This window comes from Eschrichtius robustus, chromosome 2 (genome assembly GCF_028021215.1).
Source record: "Eschrichtius robustus isolate mEscRob2 chromosome 2, mEscRob2.pri, whole genome shotgun sequence".
Taxonomy (NCBI): domain Eukaryota; kingdom Metazoa; phylum Chordata; class Mammalia; order Artiodactyla; family Eschrichtiidae; genus Eschrichtius; species Eschrichtius robustus.
The window spans coordinates 78,050,172-78,070,321 of NC_090825.1; the positions used below are offsets into that span (position 1 = coordinate 78,050,172).

Here is a 20,150-nt window from a genome sequence, read left to right on the forward strand (position 1 = left end):
TTTGGGAAGAGGCACAGTTTTCAATGGTTTATTTGTAACTGATTTTTGCTCATGTCAAAAACACCACACTGAACAAAACACACATCCAAAAAGAACGTTTACCAAGTGACAAAATCCATTTCTAACTCATCAGGCCCTTAAAGTACTTTGCCTACCTCATATTTACTAGATAATTTATTAGATAATTGTCACTGAAGTTCAAAAAGAAAGCTTTTTATTTTTTTTTTACCTCTTCAAGCCGTGCTCTTGTCGAGAATTGATTTGTTGTTCCCATTACCATGTAGGCTATGGAATTTGAGCCAAGTTCAAACCTAGAAATAGAAATTGTCAAAATGTATTGTGAAGTATTTGTTCATTCGACATGTATTTTTAAGTGCCTCATATATGTGATAGCAATTAACTAAAAAATGGTTAGGCGTGAAAAAGATAAGACGTGATCCTTTGCTCCAATGGGCTAAGATCTAGTTGTAAAAAATCAACACACCAGCCGCTGAATAAAAGATTAAGTACCCAAAAGAAAATGACAGAAGTAGTAGGTGCTACAAGAGTTAGGGCAGAAGCAACAAGCGGAAGTACTAAACAGAAGACTTGCCTGAACCGTGCAGGTGGCTTCTGGTAGGTCACGGGGTGCGGGAAGAGATTATTCCAGATGGAATGAAAAACTTGACCATCCAGATCCATTAGCTAGCACTGAATTAGCGTTTCATATTTTCTAAGGATATTTTAAGTACCTCTACTTCCTTTCTTCAGTCAAAAGAATCCCTTTAGATAATCACTGTTATTTTACAAACATAGCTAAAACACAGCCAGATTTAGGAATTTTTGCCAGTCACAACACAATTTTTGGCGCTACTTACTTTTGTACAAGTTTATTCCAATTTTCCCTCAGAAACTGCCAGGCCAATGGATATCCCACTGGGTTTCTGCCGATAGCTCTAAGAATACTTGGAAACTCTTGAGTTTTTATTGTATCTCCCTTAAAACTTTGTTCTAGTAGCCTAGAATGATTAAGACAAGAAGTGTTAGCAACAAAGAGGCCCTGAAAAAGTTCCAAACAACTTTAATAAAATAATTTGGGAAAGAAAAAAGCCGATCTGCCAATAATAAAGACACAAAAGATAAATAGGTTACCAGAGCCCTGAGAAACTCCCTATAGCTACATAATAATAAAAACTAACATTTATATAGTGTTTGCAACACCAATTCTCATATATTCTCTCATTTGCTCACAAAAGTAGCTAAGATAGGTATATCCGGTGTATATTTCTAAATGTGTTATTTTAAAGATACACAAATACATACTCCTTTAAATATTTTTCCTGACACCCGCTGCTCCCTAATTATTTACCATACACATTAGATGCGTGCCCTCTTGCATAAATGTTCCCAGCAGGAAATGCAGCTCCTGGCCAAGAGGACAAAAACAGATGCCAGAAGGATCTGATCTAATTTAATTCCTCTTGGCTACATGAACATGAATGAATTACTTACCACTGAAGCTTTTCTTTATTGTGGGTAATACAGAGAGCAAGTTCAATTTGGTTTTTCTCAGTACTGGACAACGACGATTGATATTTACTATAAAGAAAATCCCATCCTTCTGGGTTCTGGGCCCCTACAGCAAACACTGCCAAGGTCACATCGCTGGGCAGGCTGTGGAAAAGAACACACCCGGGGAGAGGCTGAGATGAAGGCAGTGCGTTTGCATGCACGAGAGAGACAGATTATGAAACGATAAACTGGACCCACAATCAGAGAAGCATGCCTGGAAATATAAACAAAAATAACCTCTTTCCTTCAGTAACACTTTAGGAAAGAAGCAAGAGAAAGTAACTGAAATTAGGTTTTAAGTAGCCTTCTCAAAAATACATTGTGAAATGCCACTTCTATAAATACCCACATTTCTAACACACTTTAAGGATGCTGAGTGACTCAATAGGTGGTCACTTTTCAAGTCAAAAGAAGGAAATTCAAACTAGACTTAAAATGTAGTCCATGAACAAAAGTCAGGAATCCAATAGGACCACCCGTTTGTAAGCACCTCTATAAATAGAAGCATGTATATTGTTGGCTTAGTATTTCCTGGATAGGACTTAAGCCCCAAGTCTAAAAGGACTTAATCCCTGCCGCCCGCCTCCCCGTTAACCAAACCCCCGGCCTCCTGTCAGGAACTTAAAACAGAAAGTTGAGCAATGCATAGATAAGTCTAAAAAAAAAAAATTATTTTCCCAAAAAGGACAGCAGGGGAGACTTGTCTATACTTGTTTTTTCTCCCAACATTTAGCAAGGATGGTGGAAAAAATAAAAGATACCCCTTATCTGAACAAACTGGTTGTTCGATAAAAACAGACCTCAAATTCCCATTGGCTTCCTGCCACCGTCTGAAATAGCCTTCTGCCTTCTGCACACAGGGCTGGTACTTCCGCACACAGGCCAGTAGGAGCAGCTGACTCCGCAACATTCGCTCTGAGATGGAGCCCTCATCCGTCCAAGTCTGCTTATCAATGAGGTCCCTCAGCAGCCCGATGAGAAAGGCCTGTGGGAAAGGCACACGTGTCACCAGTCCTGTCCCCAGTCATCTCGTGGTTTATATAATCCAATACACCCTCAGGGGATGGGGATTATTTTTTAAAGCTTAGTCCAATTCATATTTCCAAAACCATGCAGTTGTTTATATTTAATTATAAAAGGGGTCAAAAGCAAGAAATGATGAATGATTTCAGGATTTGCGTAACAATCTTTTATAAATATATCCTTAACTACTTAAAATCAGGATGAACTGCCACTTTCAAAGCAAACTAAAAGAGACAGTTGATATGACTAAATTTTGAAAGCAAATTATACAAGATGTCATCACATTTTGCCAAAAGTAGCAATTTTGTGCCTCTTGCTTAAGTACCTGAGTCCCAGAAAATCTTAATAGCAACCATCACAATACAGAAGTAAAGTGACATAAACAATTAGCCAAATGAGGGAATGACAAATCTGTGAAACTTAAGAACAGAAGCTAACAGTGCCATGCCTATTTTTAGTGCCAAAATAAAACCAAAGTCTTCATTGGTCAACCTAAATACTGAGGTAATTGTGATTTTCTTTAAAATATATCAAGATATATATAAGATACATATATTATATATATAATATACACCATGATAAGAACTCTTTTCCACACCTACACCAAAGCAAACCAGTTATCTAAAAACTATTCAACTTATTTCAGGCTTTTACCTTGAACTGAGTTTCCACTTCATTCACATCTCTTTTCTCCATTAACTTATACATAGGTATCAGTTCATTCAAACCTTGGAACACTGGCATGATTTCAGTTTCATGTTTCAAGTACAAGCTTAAATCCAAGGCTTTTTCAATGGATAGCTTTCCAATGCTGGTCAAGAGAAACCAGGGTTAGCAGTTTAAAAGAAAATCCAGGAAATCAACTATTTGTTTCAAAAGTTACTTGAACAACCTTCCAGCAAAATATTCAATTGGATATAAATGCTCCCTTATAAATAATGACCTTTATACTAACATCTTTCCTGTCACATATATCACAACATGCGGCATGTTTACACTGTGAAGGAACTTTCTCAAATAATAGAGCTAGGGTTAACTAGCTCTATGAGTTGTGGTTAAGATGCAATGGGAACAGGTCAGCATCTGTCCCTCTGTGAAACGTCAGACTGTGCTGAACTTGCAGAGAAAAATGGAAAATCTGATCAAAGATCCTTTAGGAAGCCTCACCTAGACTGCCACTCAGTCACAAGTATGAGTCCCTGGAGTCAACACATCCTCGTCCCCATTTCAAAAAGAAACTGAATATAGATATCAATTCTTCATTATAGAGGGTTGGTGTTAAACATCTCAGTGGTAGGGTGCACGCTCACGTAAATAAACACAAAATCCCCTATGACGTCAGCAGTAATGCGCTATGGAAGGGAATATTTAGGCAGGGCAGAAACGGCTAGATAAGCAACCCCTATCTTTATTCCCCACTGCTTTCTGTCACCTCAAGAGGCCCAGGAAAGGAAATCCACGACATTTAGAGCAGAGACACGTGGGGCTGAGAATTACAGTATTCCCTCCCACTTGGGTGATTCCCCTTAGACTTCAGTTCTACCTAAATATTGAAGAAGGTTGAGTTGTAGGCTTGGGGACCATTTCCTGAAAAGCCAATGTTATGGGGCAAAAAAAAAAAAAAAAAGAGTGAACACTACCCTCACCCACTCAAAGGTCACCTGGTTGGGCCACATTTTATGAGCCATAAAGATGCTATGCAGTTCAGCTATCCAGTTTGGGTGGGGTGGGAGTGGGGCATGTGGATCTCTCTCCTTTAGTCTGAGAGATGTAATGCCGACAACTTGGGCCTGGGCCACTTGGTCTTCTACGAAGTCTTCAGGATTGTCAGAGACCCAGCGGGGAGAAACCTGATCTGTTACAGCAGGGCCAGAAAAAGCTGCACGACTAGGCTTTAGGGACCAGGCAAGGGGCTTCTCCAGGATGTCGGTCTCCTGGTTTTCTACACTTTTGCCTCAGTCTGACCCGAGTCGTTAATGATAAAGATTAAAATACAGATTCCTTACTTTACCTTACTCAGTGGACGCAGATAAGAGGTTAATCCTAAAACTAAAAGCAACCTTGAATTGTTAGAAGAACTTAGGAGAAAACACCTTTCAACTTCTTATTAGCAATCACTTTCATCTTTAGAAATCAAGGATCTGAATGATAACAGCAGCTTGCAGAAACAAACCAAGACTGTGAGGAGCTTGTATTACCTGACAAGCTGAAATGCACTGTTAATGAGACTGGCCCGATCACTACTGCTGATTGCCGTGTGTGTTCCTTTTAAAAGGCCAGTCAAAGAATCCCATCCATCATCCTCATAATGCACGATGTAATAGCCATTCATTCCAACATTAAATTTGATCCATTCCACCTCTTCTGGGAGGATGAGCACATCTAGAGCAAATAAAATAAATCATAGCTCCATTTTCCCTCTTGACTGGAGAAAACTTTTCTGATCAGAGACTGGACAAGGAAATTAAAGGCGAGCTTAATACTGAACAATTTTAATACTGAAATGAGTTTCATATTGAACACATTCCTTTTAGAAACCAGAAAACAGCATCCCAATAGACAAAAGCCAATACTAGTTTTAGACACTCATTTTGTGAGATTTATAGACCCATGAGAAGAATGCCATGTTTCAGACCATATGATATAATCCAGCAATGTTAAAGTAAGGGGAAATTTTCCCAAGTATCTCTTCTCCTCAGCATTACATAACTCAACTGTTTTAATCCCTATCTGGCAAGATACTGTCCTTCTTCTTTTGCAACCAGACAGTATTTTCAAACCTATATTCTTCACTAGAAATGGAGTCACAGATCTGCTTCAGATAAAGGCAGACCTGATCCTTTTTTTTAACCAAGATAAATAGCAAAGAAACTTATTATCTAAATCCTACACATTTCCACAGTTCCTTCTTGAAGAAAGCTAGTTAGTTCCACAACAAATTACCTGTTCTTGTCTTCAGCAAAAATCGCTGGACTGAGTCTGAGTTGCTGGTAATGAATGTCAATGGGACATGCCACAGGTACCTACAAGAAAGGAGGATGGAGTTGTTCATTTGCTGATTCACTGCAACAAGCAGTTCTTAAATCACCTACCATGCTCCGGGCACTGGCTCATTTAAAGAAGGATGGTACCCAAAACTGCTACAGTCAAGAGCTCAAAACATCCCCAGCCCATTTTCCAGCTTTGTAGGAGTGGCCAGCTTGGGCACTATTCATTCTTCTTGGACTCCTTGAATAGAGATAGGAATTTAGGCTCAAGTGAGCCCTGACAGCCTTCGCAGTGATTGCCTAAAGGGATCTCAGGGTGCCTAACTTTAAAAATGTGACCACTAGTAATGGCAGAAATTGACAGCATGTGCCTTCTAAATCATATACTCGGAACACAGCATCACTTCTGTGGAATTCCTGCCAAGGATGCATAAGCTGAATCTGATCGTGAAGAAACAGCAGAAAACCCAAATTAAAGGACATTCTCTAAAATAGCTAGCCTGTTACCTTCAAAAATATCAAGGTCAAGAAAGACAGACTGAGCAACTGTTTCAGAAAAAAAGAATTAAAGAGATGTGAACAGTAATACAATGTGATCCTATATAAAATCCTGAACCAGGTTTCTTTCTTTTGCTATAAAGATATTATTAGGACCACTGAGGAAAGTTGAATAAGGTTGATACATTTGATAATAGTATTTATGAAGTTCACTTCATAATTTTGATAAAGGTACTGTGGTTATATAAATGAATTCTCTTGTTTTTTAGGAAATACTACACTGAAGCATGTCAGGGTAAAGAGGAAATCATGTCTCCAACTTACCTTCAAACAGTTAAAAAATATATATATGCCATATATATATATAGAAAGAAATAAAGATCATATTTTTTGGAACTGTTTGATATTTTAGGTTATATGGAGAGAGAGAAAACAAATGTGGTAAAGAGTTAACACATATCTGGGCAAAGAATATACGGAATTCTTTGCTCTCTCCTTATATTTTCTCCATAGGTCTGAAATTATTTCAAAATAAAAAATTTTTTAAATAGTGTCCATCCAGGGTCAGTCAAGTTGCAGTGTCTCATTTCCAGTGATGTCCTCTGTAGTGTTAAGCTGACAAACAGGTTCTGGGATCTAACTCAGACTTGCAAAGAAGAGAATGGAGTCTCTTGTATTTCCCAGAAATCACCTAAATGTTTATGTCCTTAGCTCCAACCCAAATGCCAGGCACTACTGTAATTAAGTGGCAAATGCTTATACTGGAGTTCATTTCAAGCCAGTAACTGGAAATTACCATCATATCTAACTACAAACCATGAGAATGTTAAAATAATTATATATCAGCTTCATCCTTTTGAATAGACGGTGGTGTATAAGTCAGATTCATAGGATATATAGATTTGATTAAAATATTTTAGCAACAAAGATAAGGGCACTATTTCAAAAATAAGGGTTCACCCTACAAGACAGATGTTGCCTAGGCAACAAAATGAGTTTCTCTCTGTGAACGTTACCCAGTTTCTGGGGCGTCGTCCGGACCTTTCACGTAGTGCTCTTGCTTCACATGTACGTTCCTCCCTCTCACTGTGATGGTTATCAGGGGAAAGCCCTTCTGAAGCGTCCAGGTGTTCATCATGGTTTTCACATCAAGGCCTTCCTGTCGCCAGTGCTGGTGTATAAGAAAAAGGCAGATGCGTGACCCACTTGGACCCAACTCTAGGAAAAGAAAGAACCCAAGCTTGTGCTCATAGGGTTGCAACCAGTGAAGCTCTTCCACATCCCTTCCCCTGCTCCCTTCCCCCCGTCTCCAGCCACTGCATGCCCATTAAAGCACTGACTGTTTACTTTTCATTCTCTTCCTGTACACATAGATGTCTTGAGAACAGGTACCACGCCTGGTTCTCCTGGGCAGACCTTAGGCTTGGCACCAGGCACAAAGCAGGAGTGTGAATGAATGCAGGGGGAGAAGGGACAGAAAGTGGCCACGTGTTCAACACCTACATAACGATGCTGGCTCTCAGACAAGCAAGGTGGGGAAAACATGTTCTATCAAGAGCCTGTACTTCCCAAGCGATAACACCGACATGACTCACACTTAACAGATAGCCGTGAACTCAAACAAGGATCTATTCTTTGATGCTAAAAGTTTTCAAAAAATATTTAAGAGCTAATAAAAGGATAAAATGTACTACAGGGCACATCTAGTAACTACTGAATAAAGCTGTTTCTAAAAGCAAAAAAGCCAAGAAAATAAAAATCTGGTGGATAAAATCCTGTTGAATCTCCAGACTCACCCTCAGCTACCTATGAAAATACTCCACAAGGCCAGATAGACAGAGACTCAGACTGTTTTGTGATTCAGGTGTTATGAATTCTTTATAGTTTAGCAGTTAAAGACATGAGTTAGATCTAAATTCAAATCGCCACTCCACAATTTACTAATCATATGCCTTTGGATTTCATATTCCCATCTGTAAAAATAGGGATAACAGTACTCGCTCATAGGCTTATTGTGAAGAGTAAAGCAGGTAATACACATAAGTGCTTCAAACGTGCCTGACACATAGTAAGTGCTCAAGAATGCTCACTGCCATCATATGTTTTTTCACAAATGAAGAGCTATGGAAACGATCGACATGGCCTGACGGATACAGTCCTGATCTACCACAGAAACATGTCATAAATCCACTGCTTTACAGAGAGTGAAGCTGAAGAAATTAGTATCAGTGAGATGTGTTACCAAAGAAGGCTGGACAACTCCCTTGTGTAGATATATTTAAGAAAAATTGTGGAAGGCTGTCAGTCTGGTATAGTTTAAACACAGCCTTATCTATAGAGAGACTGATATAGTCAAGGACCTCGGAAAGTTCGGCACAGAGCTATCCTTCAAAGAAAACGGAGTAGAAGAATGTGCTTCGGGGGAACACGTACAGATGTAAAAACTTACCGAAGATGAAGATGAATGTTCACCTCTAGAACAAAATCCATCCATTCGTTGTGTGCCATCTGTAGGGCAAATCTAAAAACCAGAAATAAACACATCACTCAGTTCTGTAAAAAACACTCATGATTCTTCTCAGAGGGGTTAATGTGGTGCAGAACAAAAACAAAACAAGATAACAGGTCTGGGCTTTCCTGGTGGCGCAGTGGTTAAGAATCCACCTGCCAATGCAGGGGACACGGGTTCGAGCCCTGGTCCGGGAGGATCCCACATGCCGCGGAGCAACTAAGCCTGCGAGCCACAACTGCTGAGCCTGCGCTCTAGAGGCCTTGAGCCACAACTACTGGGCCCGTGTGCCCTAGAGCCCGTGCTCCGCAACAAGAGAAGCCACAGCAGTGAGAAGCCCGCTCACCGCAACAAAGAGTGGCCCCTGCTCGCTGCAACTGGAGAAGGCCCGTGTGCAGCAACGAAGACCCAAAGCAGCCAAAAATAAAGAAAGAAAGAAAGAAATTTATTAAAAAAAAAAAAAAGATAATAAGCCTGTCAATCCCAAACACAGAGATACACAAAACATACTCACACTTGCCATACTATTCCAAAGGTCCTCGTTTTTTGTGTTTTTATAGCTATACTTCTGCAGATACTTTACAATACCACTTTTAAATGCATCGGCACCAAGATAATCCCTTAGCATATTCAGAATACAGGCTCCCTGAAAAGACAACGTAAATAACTGTTAGCTGTAGTTTGCCTCCATCTAATATACCCTCACACTATTTTGGAGTCACTCTTTAAAATGCAGATACAGTAACCTTTTTAGTGTCTAGCAATTCGTGGAACAATTAGAGAACGTGGGTTAAACCTGGACCTGTCGAGGCAGGGGATCAACATGACTGTTCATGCTTTTAGTCCCCTGGAACTGTTTTCTATCACTAACCAAGCCTCCCCATCATCTGCGAGCTTCCATTATTCACAGGTGAGTGGACAACGTACAGACTAAAACTGGACTTGAAACACCACGTTGCTCTCCTACTGCCGCTCTGGGGCGGGAGTGGGGAGGGGTAGAAGCAAAGGTGAGTAACAGGTGAGGAATCTTGGAGCCCAGGCAGGCTTGAGCAAAGACAACTGGCAGGGCAAGAGGAACAATGAGAAAGGGAGCAAGAGAATTCCTAAGTACTCTGCATTCCCGTGATAAGAGCTCTTCTCCCCTCCACTTCCATTCTTGTAGATCATGGGTCACAAACTCAAATGCCTCCAGTGGTCAGACAGGTGACAAATGAGGGAAGTAGTCCAAGGATAAGAAAAATGTTCTTTTACGTTCTTTGTTTCCCCCTGAACTTTGCATACAACTAACCACCAAGGAGTCTTCCTTCCTTCCTCCTTCCCTCTCTCTCAACACACCACCCTCTTTCAAGTCTTCTTTTCCTAAGAAATCATGATTCCCTCTTCCGAGAAAGCCCTTTCTATGTCCTTTACTTCCTGAAAAGCCCCAATTCATCTTTTTTTTTTAATTAATTTTTATTGGGGTATGGTTGCTTTACAACGTTGTGTTAGCCTCCACTGCACAGGCCAATTCATCTTTAAGACATGACTCAAAATCTTCTTTTCTGGGAAAATTTCTTAGGTCCCCCCTAGGCAGAAGTAGTCTCTCTCTGGTTCTAGGGGATCATGCAGTCACTAGATAGGCAAAGCCCAGGTCCCTGAATGTCTACATGGTGTGCATATTCCTGCCAACAGGACTGGTGTTTTTTTTGAGGTATAATTGACATATAACATTAGTTTCAGGTGTACAACATGAATCAATACTTGTATATATTGCAAAATGATCACCACAATACACCTTGTTAACATCCATCATTACACAGTTACAAATTTTTTTCTTGTGAGGAGGACTTTTAAGATCTACTTTTAGCAACTTCTGAATACACAATACAATGTTATTAACTATAGTCGCCATGCTGTACATTATATCCCTATGATGTATTTTATAACCTGGAAGTTTGTACCTTTTGACCTCCTTCACCCATTTCACCTACCGCCACCCCGCGCCCCTGGCAACGACCAATCTATGAGCTCATTTTTTGTGTGTTTGTCTTTACATTTAACATATAAGTGAGATCATACAGGATTTGTCCTTCTGACTTATCTCACTTAGCATAATGCCCTCAAGATCCACCCATGTTGTCCCAAGTGCCAAGATTTCCTTTTTTATGGCTGAATTTTGCACTGTGGAATGGTCACTTATGGAAACAATTATCTTGGCTATTGTAAATAATGCTGCCTGGAACGTGGGAGTGCACATAACTCTTTAAGCTAGTGTTTTTTGTTTTCTTTGAATAAATACCCAAAAGTAGAATTGCTGGATATGATAGCTTTATTTTTTAATATCTTGTTTTCCATAATGTTCTCCACAGTGGCTGGACCGATTTACATTCCCACCACAGTGCACGAAGGTTCCCTTTTCTCCACATCCTTGCCAACACTTGCTATTTGTCTTTATGAGACGAGCCATTCTGACCAGCGTGAGGGGATGTCTCGTTGTGTTTTGATTTGCATTTCCCCAATGATTAGTGATGTTGAGCACCTTATCATGTACCTGTTGGCCATCTGTTTGTCTTTGGAAAAGTTTCTATTCAGTTCTTCTGCTCCTTTTAAAATCAGATTGTTTTCTTTAGTCATTGAGTTGTATGAGTTCTTTATATATTTTGGATATTACCCCTTGTCAGGCATATGGTTTGCAAGTACTTTCTCCCATTCAGTAGGTTGCCTTTTCATTTTGTTGTTTTTTTGTGCAGACGGCTTTTAATTTGATGTAGTCCCGCTTGGTTTTTGCTTTCTTTGCTTATGCTTTTATACTTTTGGTGTCATATACCAAAAAAATCACTGCTAAGACCCATGTCAAGAAGATTTTTCTCTCAGTTTTTATGAGTATTATGGTTTCCAGTCTTAACATTTAAGTCTTTAATTCATTTCAAGTTAGTTTTTTCGTGAGTGGTGTAAGATAGTGGTACGGTTTCATTCTTTTGCATGTGGTGTTGGGAGAACTAAATGACCATTTTTTTAAGAGACTCTCCATTCCCCATTGTATATTCTCAGGTCCTTTGTCATAAATTAACCATATATGCATGGGTTGATTTCTGGGCTCTATTCTGTTCCATTGATCTATGTGTGTGTTTATACGTCTGTTTTATGTCTGCTTTTATCTCCTCTGCACTATTGATGGAAACATGCAAACAAGAAATACTTTTCCATTTGCTACACATAAAACAGCCAAGCATAATGATAAATGACACATTCTCTGCCTTGGTGAGGATAACAGAAACGGTTGGGAATGGAAGGGAAAGTGGAAAAGCAGAACTCTGATCTCATAAAGGAGCCATGACTTAGCTCCAGTCTATGTTGCTAAGGGAAATACAGGCCTGGTATGACCAGAATCCTTTTTCCCTCCAGTAGAAGCCAGAAATCTGGATTTTTATATAAAATCTCCCAATTATTATATGTTGGCAACAATTTCCAATTCTTTTATTAAACACATTGTGCAGGACAACTGTTTCTGAAGGCACCAAAAGCTATACAAGGGCAGGGCCTTTTGCCTGGTACAAAGTTGATGCTCGATCAAGACCTATTTATTGAAGGATAAATAAAAAGCTTCTGTAGGCCATGAATATTCAACTTAAGACAGTAAACGAACTGACCACAATATAATCTAGGATTTTAAGCCAAACTTCAAGTTAGGCCTAAGAGTTAACTCTGGGCGGCGTGGGTGAGAAGAGAAGGAATTCAATCTGGGCTAGTCCTTATGAAGGGAAAGTCACCCCAAAACCCTGTCTATAACCTCTCCACCCCACATTTGTAAGTGTATGTACCCTTATAATACATTTTTACCTTTTCATAAGAAACTTCATCAAATATCTCCCGAATCTGAGCAGGATTCTCCACAGGTGTGGACACAGGGTGTGAGGAGTTTAACGCATCTACCTCCATAGCATTAAAACACTTATCAAAGAAATAATCTTCCTATTGAGACAGAAGAAAAGACAACATCACCAATGATTTACATTTACTTGAAAAAAATACGAAATGAGGATGGTCTGACCTGGGATAATAGGTTTACACTCTAAATTTCTAATTTAACCTATTCCATATTTATAGAATTTACAAAATTAAATAGAATTACTATCTTCTAAAGAACAGCCAAGAAACAGTGATCTTAGATCAACACCGAAATTTTTCTTTAAATACTTAACACCTTAGAATAAAGAAAATTTCCTATTAAAAAGAAAAACATTATGCCTACAGTCCAACAGTGCCAAAATGAGAAACTAAAATGTACAGTGATTTAAGTATCTCCAATCATCATCTATACTATTTTAAAGCAAAGAAATTTAGCTTTAAAACCATGTAGTGAAAGAAAAAGTAATGAAAAACAAATCCCAACTATAACCTGATTAGGGCATATTACCCAATAGAATAATATCCATACGTAATCATTTTTATTATTAAAGACTATGTGAAAACAGGAAAATATTTATGATCCACTGTAGTGTAATAATTATATGTACATTATAATTATCGCTACATATAAGTTATGTGTACTGGAAGATGAAAATGGGATATGAATATGTACAAATGAAGATTATAATATGATAAAGGATTGTTTTTAAATAAAGTTTCTTTTTAATTTTACTGCATTTGATTTTAACAAGTTAAACACATGATTTTTAAAATCAACACGTAGAGGTTCCAAAGCATTAAGTTTGTGACCCATGAGTCTAGGTTCTTATACAATCAAATGTATAATTACCTTAAACATAACTCATTTCATTTGGCAAGTAGGACCCTATTGAAATAGCAGCAATCTGTACCTAATACTTCTTCAGTGAGCAACCTGAAGGTTGGGGAAGTGATATGGAACAGACAGGTTGTCATTATTTCTATTTCTTTGATATTAAGGGAGGACAAAATTTAATACTAACTTCATAACAATCATAGATTTGGAAATAAGCAATTGAGTTTGGAAATAAACCTTTGCAATATATCTTTAAAGACCACTAGCATTTTGGAAACCTGATTCATATTTAAACTCCCAGGGAAGATATCAATCTTTCTATGAATTCCATAATCCAACATCAGTAAGTATTTTCCAGCAACATTAAACAACAGATTGATCTAAAATGTAAAAAAAGAAGTAAGTAAATACAACTTACAACTTTCAGTTCTGGATGAGTCACACTGACAGACACGAACTCCATAAACTTGGCAAATCCCTCATTTAGCCAAAGATCATTCCACCATTCCATAGTGACGAGGTTCCCAAACCACTGAAGGGAAAACATTACTCAGGTTATTCACAGATTTCTATGGAAACTAGATTATCTATGTGGCCATAAGCATCAGACATTCAGAAGGAAATATATTTTATATGTGTAAGGTCAGTATATGAATGTTAACATATTTATAAAGCTAATATTTCTTTCAAAGTAAAAAGAAAAACTTTGCAATGTGTATTATAAAACATGGTACCTAATGCTTTAAAGAAATAATTTTTTCTTCCGGGGAAAAAGACATAGTAAAAATGAACTGGTCGAATTCATACAACAGTATGAATAGCCTATGTCCAAGAAAAGCAATATAGATATAGTTAACATTTTTTTGAAAGTGTGATTGAGCTTATATACCTGGTGGGCGAGTTCATGGGACACAGTCATCGTGATGCCAAGCTTACTTGATGCAGAAGACTTTTCAGCATCAAACAGTAGAGAAGATTCCCTGTATGTTGTCAGTCCCCAGTTTTCCATAGCACCAGACTGAAAGTCAGGAATAGCAGCAAGATCTTGGGAAGGAAACAAAAACGTCTTACCAATCTCAAGCTACATGTCGCCCAAACACACTAACTTTCAGAGTGGATGGGTGTAGGGATCAAAGAAAAACTATGTGGCTCACGCAGAATCATGGATTATTCTAGACTGAAGAACCTTTCACAATAAAGAAAAAGGACTCAGTGACTCATACAGAGTTACTTTACTGCTGCAAGACAAAGTCAGGTTTGGGTTTCAGATCTCCAGACTCCATTTCTTTTTTTTTTTTTTTAATTAATTAATTTATTTATTTATTTATTTTTGGCTGTGTTGGGTCTTCGTTTCTGTGCGAGGGCTTTCTCTAGTTGCGGCAAGCGGGGGCCACTCTTCATTGCAGTGCGTGGGCCTCTCACTGTCACGGCCTCTCTTGTTGCAGAGCACAAGCTCCAGACGCGCAGGCTCAGTAGTTGTGGCTCACGGGCCTAGTTGCTCCGTGGCATGTGGGATCTTCCCAGACCAGGGCTTGAACCCGTGTCCCCTGCACTGACAGGCAGATTCTCAACCACTGCGCCACCAGGGAAGCCCCTGACTCCATTTCTAATTCTCTGACAAGGTGCTTGGGGACTAGGCAATTTTAACAATTGTCTCAGTAATCCACTCGACCTTGGATGCCCAAGACTCCCATACACCTAAAAACTCAAACACACAGTAGTTTTAAGGGCTCATGTAAGAAAGAAAGTGCAGATTTTCTTATGCTCTATCAACAAATTCATTCGAAAAATTCATTGAGTACTCTGTTCCTACCAAATGTGTGCCAATCATGAAAAAAATGCAGCCTCTGTCCTTTGCTATCTGCCCAATAATGTAGTTGTGCTTGTCTTTAAAGTCAGAAGGCAAGGACTTCCCTGGTGGCGCAGTGGTTAAGAATCCAACTGCCAATGCAGGGGACACGGGTTCAAGCCCTGGTCTGGGAAGATCCCACATGCCATGGAGCAGCTAAGCCCATGCACCACGACTACTGAGCCTGTGCTCTAGAGCCCACGAGCCACAACTACTGAAGCCCGCACACCTAGAGCCTGTGCTCCACAACAAGAGAAACCACCGCAATGAGACACCTGCGCACCATAATGAGGAGTAGCCCCCGCTCACCGCAACTAGAGAAAGCCTGCACAAGCAACAAAGACCCAACGCAGCCAAAAATAAATAAATAAATAAATTTATTTTTAAAAAATTAAAATTTAAAGTCAGAAGGCAAAATTATCTCCATGTCATGTGCCTCAGGAGCCTGCCAGGTTTTAATGACTTGAGGGCCTGCCGAGCTGAGGAGGGAGATGCCAATTAGGAGGATATAATCTATTGCTGGGGTCAGTAAATGCCACACTTTGTAACATCTGTGCCAAATCTATACCTTGTTTGGATAAGGGATATGGAATGCTGAAATAATCCTCATAAAATTCTAGAAGAGTCACCGCGGCATCCAGTGCATAATCTGCCTGATTTATCTTGTCTGGAACAGCATATACGGAAACCTGAAGAGAAAGGTATACAAAAGTTATCCAAATGCCACAGTGGCTTCTCTAGAAGACTGACGTTAACAGCTTCATATTGTGGGATATGGTTGCCAATATTAAGGAAGACAGTTGGAAGTTCTATTTCTTATATTAATGCTGACTGTTCCTGATCAACCCCCCTTCTGAAAACTACAACAAACGCTGGATAACAAATACAAACATGTCTTTTTAAATGTTTACATGAGAGAGTGAAAAAGTAAAGCCGACTTAGTTGCCAAAAATGAAGGGACAGTAGAACCCTGAGAAGTCAGCAGAGCACTGCAGCCAGCTTTTGCCCTGAGGACACTGGCCCAGTACAGATGGACTTGAGCTTGGGTTTTCATGGCATTAAAGAACTCAGGGGATAGGAGACAAAGTCCCAATCCTGTCCAAGGTGGGAAACCTGATAGGAAATGTACCCCTATTTAAATAAATAAGGTAACTTCAAATAAAGTGTCCCATCCCTCCTCTCCAAAAATCTTATTTGCATTCAGAGCCACAGCATACAATTGAGTAGGTTGTTCACTACACAATGGTACCCCCAAGTGGCAAGTGCTCCTTGAAACAAGATCTTTTTCTCTAGTACTCCAGTATTCCCTGGCCCAAATGCTCTCCCCAGAGCCATTTAATAATCCAAGCAGACTGCTCTATCTTACTTCCTTCCCATGGTTAGAAACCCCCGCTCAGGTAGTCAGTGACATTCACTTCCAAACTGCATGAAGTTATGCACAGGAGCAACCTTAGAAACCATTGCAGGATCTAGTCCAACTTACACATTTTAAAGAAGTATAAGCTAACTTCCAAGGGGAGCAGGGCAAAAGGGAGCAGAAAGTCAGTTAGTGGTGGAGCCAGGACCATGACCCAGGCCAGGCCAGGCCTCACCATATGTTTTTGCTATTAGAACCCCGCTGTAAATATGAGTATCTGAGACAACGGGATGACCAACCAACTGGTTTGCCCAAGACTGAGGGGATTCCTAGGATGCAGGACTTCCAGTTTTAAAACCAGGACAGTCTCAGGCAGGCTAGGACAAGCTGGTCACCCTATGTTACAATCGCAGGTTCACCTTGACGCCACTTTTGGTCATCTTGCTGACAGACTTAAAATCTGAAACAATGAAGGCCACCAGGTAGGTGCTCATCTTCACAGTCACATCAAAATGGTCTTCTACGAGTCCTTCAGCAACAGTCACAGATTTAACCTAAAATCAGAATAACTGAAATCATCAAATACAATTACCCAAGACATTGAAAACATTTTATAAAGAGAAGTTTCCTAACTCTCAGACATACTGAAAGTATACGACATGACATTTGTATAATTATTTTAAAATATCTCTTTCTGATATCTGATTATAATTTAGACATCAAGGCCAAACCATTCTACTCCATTTCTTTTTTAATTGAGATATAATTCATACACCATAAAGTTCACCATTTTAAAGTATACAATTGAGTGGTTTTTATTATATTCACAGTTATACAACCATCATCACTTAATTTCTTTTAAATAATCCAGATGATCACAAACTAACTCATATTTGGCACATGAGGATTGATAACATGGGTGAGACAAAGCAAAACTGAGATTTCTGGCTTTGCCAAGATGTAGCTCACTTAAATACAAGGTATGAGAATGATCTGGAAATGCAGTGTCTGATAGGGGTCACCGAGGACAACCTAAAAAGAGCTTCTACTTTCCTAAACAGTTGAAAGTAACCCATGCCTGGGCCTGACCCTGCAAAGCCTCCTCCAAACTCTGATTTGCTTCATTGGAATCAGTTTTTCAATGCAATCAGGGAGCAGCCTTGCAGAGTAGGGTTGGGGTGATAAAGGTACAGGCTAAGATGTCGGCTTCCAGAGAAGAAAGTATAATGCCTCAGCCAACAGAAAGCACTGGGCAGGACCCTGGAGAGAAGACCAGCCAGAACTAATATGAGAAATTCCATGTTAACACATGCATTTTTCCTGTAATCTTATTTCTACCTCTGTTTCTCTGCCCCCTTATCCTTCTTCTTTTTTTTTTTTTTTAATTTATTTATTCATTTTTGGCTGCGTTGGGTCTTTGTTACCACACACGGGCTTTCTCTAGTTGCGCCGAGCAGGGGCTACTCTTTATTGCGGTGTGCGGGCTTCTCATTGCGGTGGCTTCTCTTGTTGCGTAGCACAGGCTCTAGGTGTGCGGGTTTCAGTAGCTGTGGCACGCGGGCTTCAGTAGTTGTGGCTCACGGGCTCTAGAGCGCAGGCTCAGTAGTTGTGGCACACGGGCTTAGTTGCTCCGCAGCATGTGGGATCTTCCCGGACCAGGGCTCGAACCCGTGTCCCCTGCACTGGCAGGCGGATTCTTAACCACTGTGCCACCAGGGAAGCCCCACCTCATCCTTCTTTTTAGTACCCACCAGCCACAAGCTATGGTGCCTGCTGGTCACCCTTTGGTCATTCAAACCCTAACTCTGATAGCCAACCTAGGTTTACTCTTGAAGGACCCGAAATTACCTTTGTTTTTAAAATGCCTTCAACCTACCCCTAACAATAATTTCTATTCTTGACATTGTTTTAATTATTAGCACAATGCCAAGAATAGAAATTTAGATGTGATTAACTCCTGCCCCAAACACTTCGGTGTTCCAAAGGTGTATCTGCTTTTCTAGCCTCCAAGAAGATCCTTTGAGACCCCACTGTCCTTCCCCTCAACCCCAAGTCTGCATCTTGAGTTCAGGCCACCCTGTTAGATTTCTGCCAAGGGAAGAGCTTTCTCGTCCAGGAGCAAGATTACATTAGATTTTCTGATCCTCAACAAGAGGGTCCCGGACGTCCATGGATTTAGACTCCAGCGTCTTTGTGGAGCCTTGGGGCTCTTGCCTTCCCCCTGCACGCCTACAAAATCTCCACCAATCTTGTTTAGTGGGTCAGTCTGTCCCTCATTTCCAAACCACCCCTGTTCCTTTTTTCTCCTTAAGCTGTAATTCTCTAATTAGAGAACTCACTCCCATCCCAGGGAGCAATACCATATTTGGGGAGGGAACTATAATTTGAAAAAGGATTTTCTCTATCTCAAATTTATATTAGGAAAATGGCATAACTGTTTCTTATCTTTCTATATACAAATGCGGTGGGGAGAGACACAAAAGTTCTTGGCTGGTAAGGATTCATGAAAGTCTGCTTTTTATACAGCCTTCTAGGAGGGAATGTCAGAATCCCTTTTAAGGGATCCTTAAGGGATTCAGCGAGCAATATAGAGTTCTAAAGGTTGAGAAATACTGTACTAGAGGTTGGCTTGTGGCTCTGTGAGTCCCTTCATGCAAAGTTAATGCCCCCCCAGTCAGCATAGGGATGAGGCATGATACCCTTCTGGACTCTGGGCAAAGGCTATTCCACCCTGAGTCTCATCCACAGTGAGCTTCTCTGAACAAAGGGTGTGTGTGCTTCTGCAGTTGGTATGCATCGGGGGTAGAATGACAGCTCAGCTTAAGCTTTCCCAGTGCTACCAGAATCATAGGATAACGGCACTTACTAAGTAATTTTATTCATTTGGCGAGGTCATCTTCTCCTCACCACTTTTAAAAGTCAGAGGTGTTTTGGACTAGCAGATGCAAACTATTATATATAGAATATTTAAACAGCAAGGTCCTATTGTATAGCACAGGGAGCTATATTCAATATCCTGTAATAAACCATAATGGAAAAGAAAAAAAATAAAATAAAATAAAGAAATAAGAATCAGAGGGAAAACTGTCCACATCTGCTTTGGAACTGGGAACTGAGATAGCTATCATGACTTACCTTTACTACCATAATATTCTTAAAAGATTACTTTTTTTTCTTTTTCCATCTGATCAACTTTGTGCCATAGTTACAAATTGCATAGCTAATATTAGTAATATAGTATATAGAAATTATAGAAAATAACTATATCATAGAAACATGGCCTTATTCGACAAAGCATTCCCTTTAAAATCCTTTTAAAAGAGCATATGAGAAAATAAAAGTGAAAGTGCTTTGTGAAGGGCACTCTCAGTTAACCTGACCTGAATTCTCTATAAAGTTTCCCTCCCATCAACACTGCACCTGCAATGTCACTCTTACCTAAATTTTGCATGTTTTTAGGGACAATTTTTTTCTTTGACTATAAATAAATTGTTACTTGAACCAAAAGCATAGGCTGGAAATGAAATAGAAAAGTTAGCTATCTGTAGACAATAAAACAAACAAAACAGGCAACCTGAATGTTAACTGTCAGTGAGGTAATACAAATCACAGTGAATCAATGGACTTTTCTTGTGAGTAGATACACAGGAGTT

General features: G+C 39.7%; 1 protein-coding gene across 4 annotated transcripts in view; it reads right to left on the reverse strand.

Annotated features, from left to right (window-relative positions):
• Positions 1–20,150, reverse strand: part of ERAP1 (endoplasmic reticulum aminopeptidase 1) — a 32,401-nt gene that overhangs the window by 4,027 nt on the left and 8,224 nt on the right. For all 4 annotated transcript variants that reach the window (XM_068535663.1, XM_068535664.1, XM_068535666.1 and 1 more), the window contains 15 exons: positions 16,917–17,051; positions 15,709–15,829; positions 14,181–14,335; positions 13,710–13,823; positions 12,388–12,519; positions 9,083–9,214; positions 8,509–8,580; positions 7,076–7,230; positions 5,518–5,597; positions 4,773–4,956; positions 3,229–3,385; positions 2,352–2,536; positions 1,492–1,653; positions 858–998; positions 230–311 (listed from right to left, as the gene is read on the reverse strand). In XM_068535663.1, the coding sequence (XP_068391764.1) occupies positions 230–311; positions 858–998; positions 1,492–1,653; positions 2,352–2,536; positions 3,229–3,385; positions 4,773–4,956; positions 5,518–5,597; positions 7,076–7,230; positions 8,509–8,580; positions 9,083–9,214; positions 12,388–12,519; positions 13,710–13,823; positions 14,181–14,335; positions 15,709–15,829; positions 16,917–17,051 (2,007 nt within the window). The remainder of the gene's footprint in view (positions 1–229; positions 312–857; positions 999–1,491; positions 1,654–2,351; positions 2,537–3,228; positions 3,386–4,772; positions 4,957–5,517; positions 5,598–7,075; positions 7,231–8,508; positions 8,581–9,082; positions 9,215–12,387; positions 12,520–13,709; positions 13,824–14,180; positions 14,336–15,708; positions 15,830–16,916; positions 17,052–20,150) is intronic.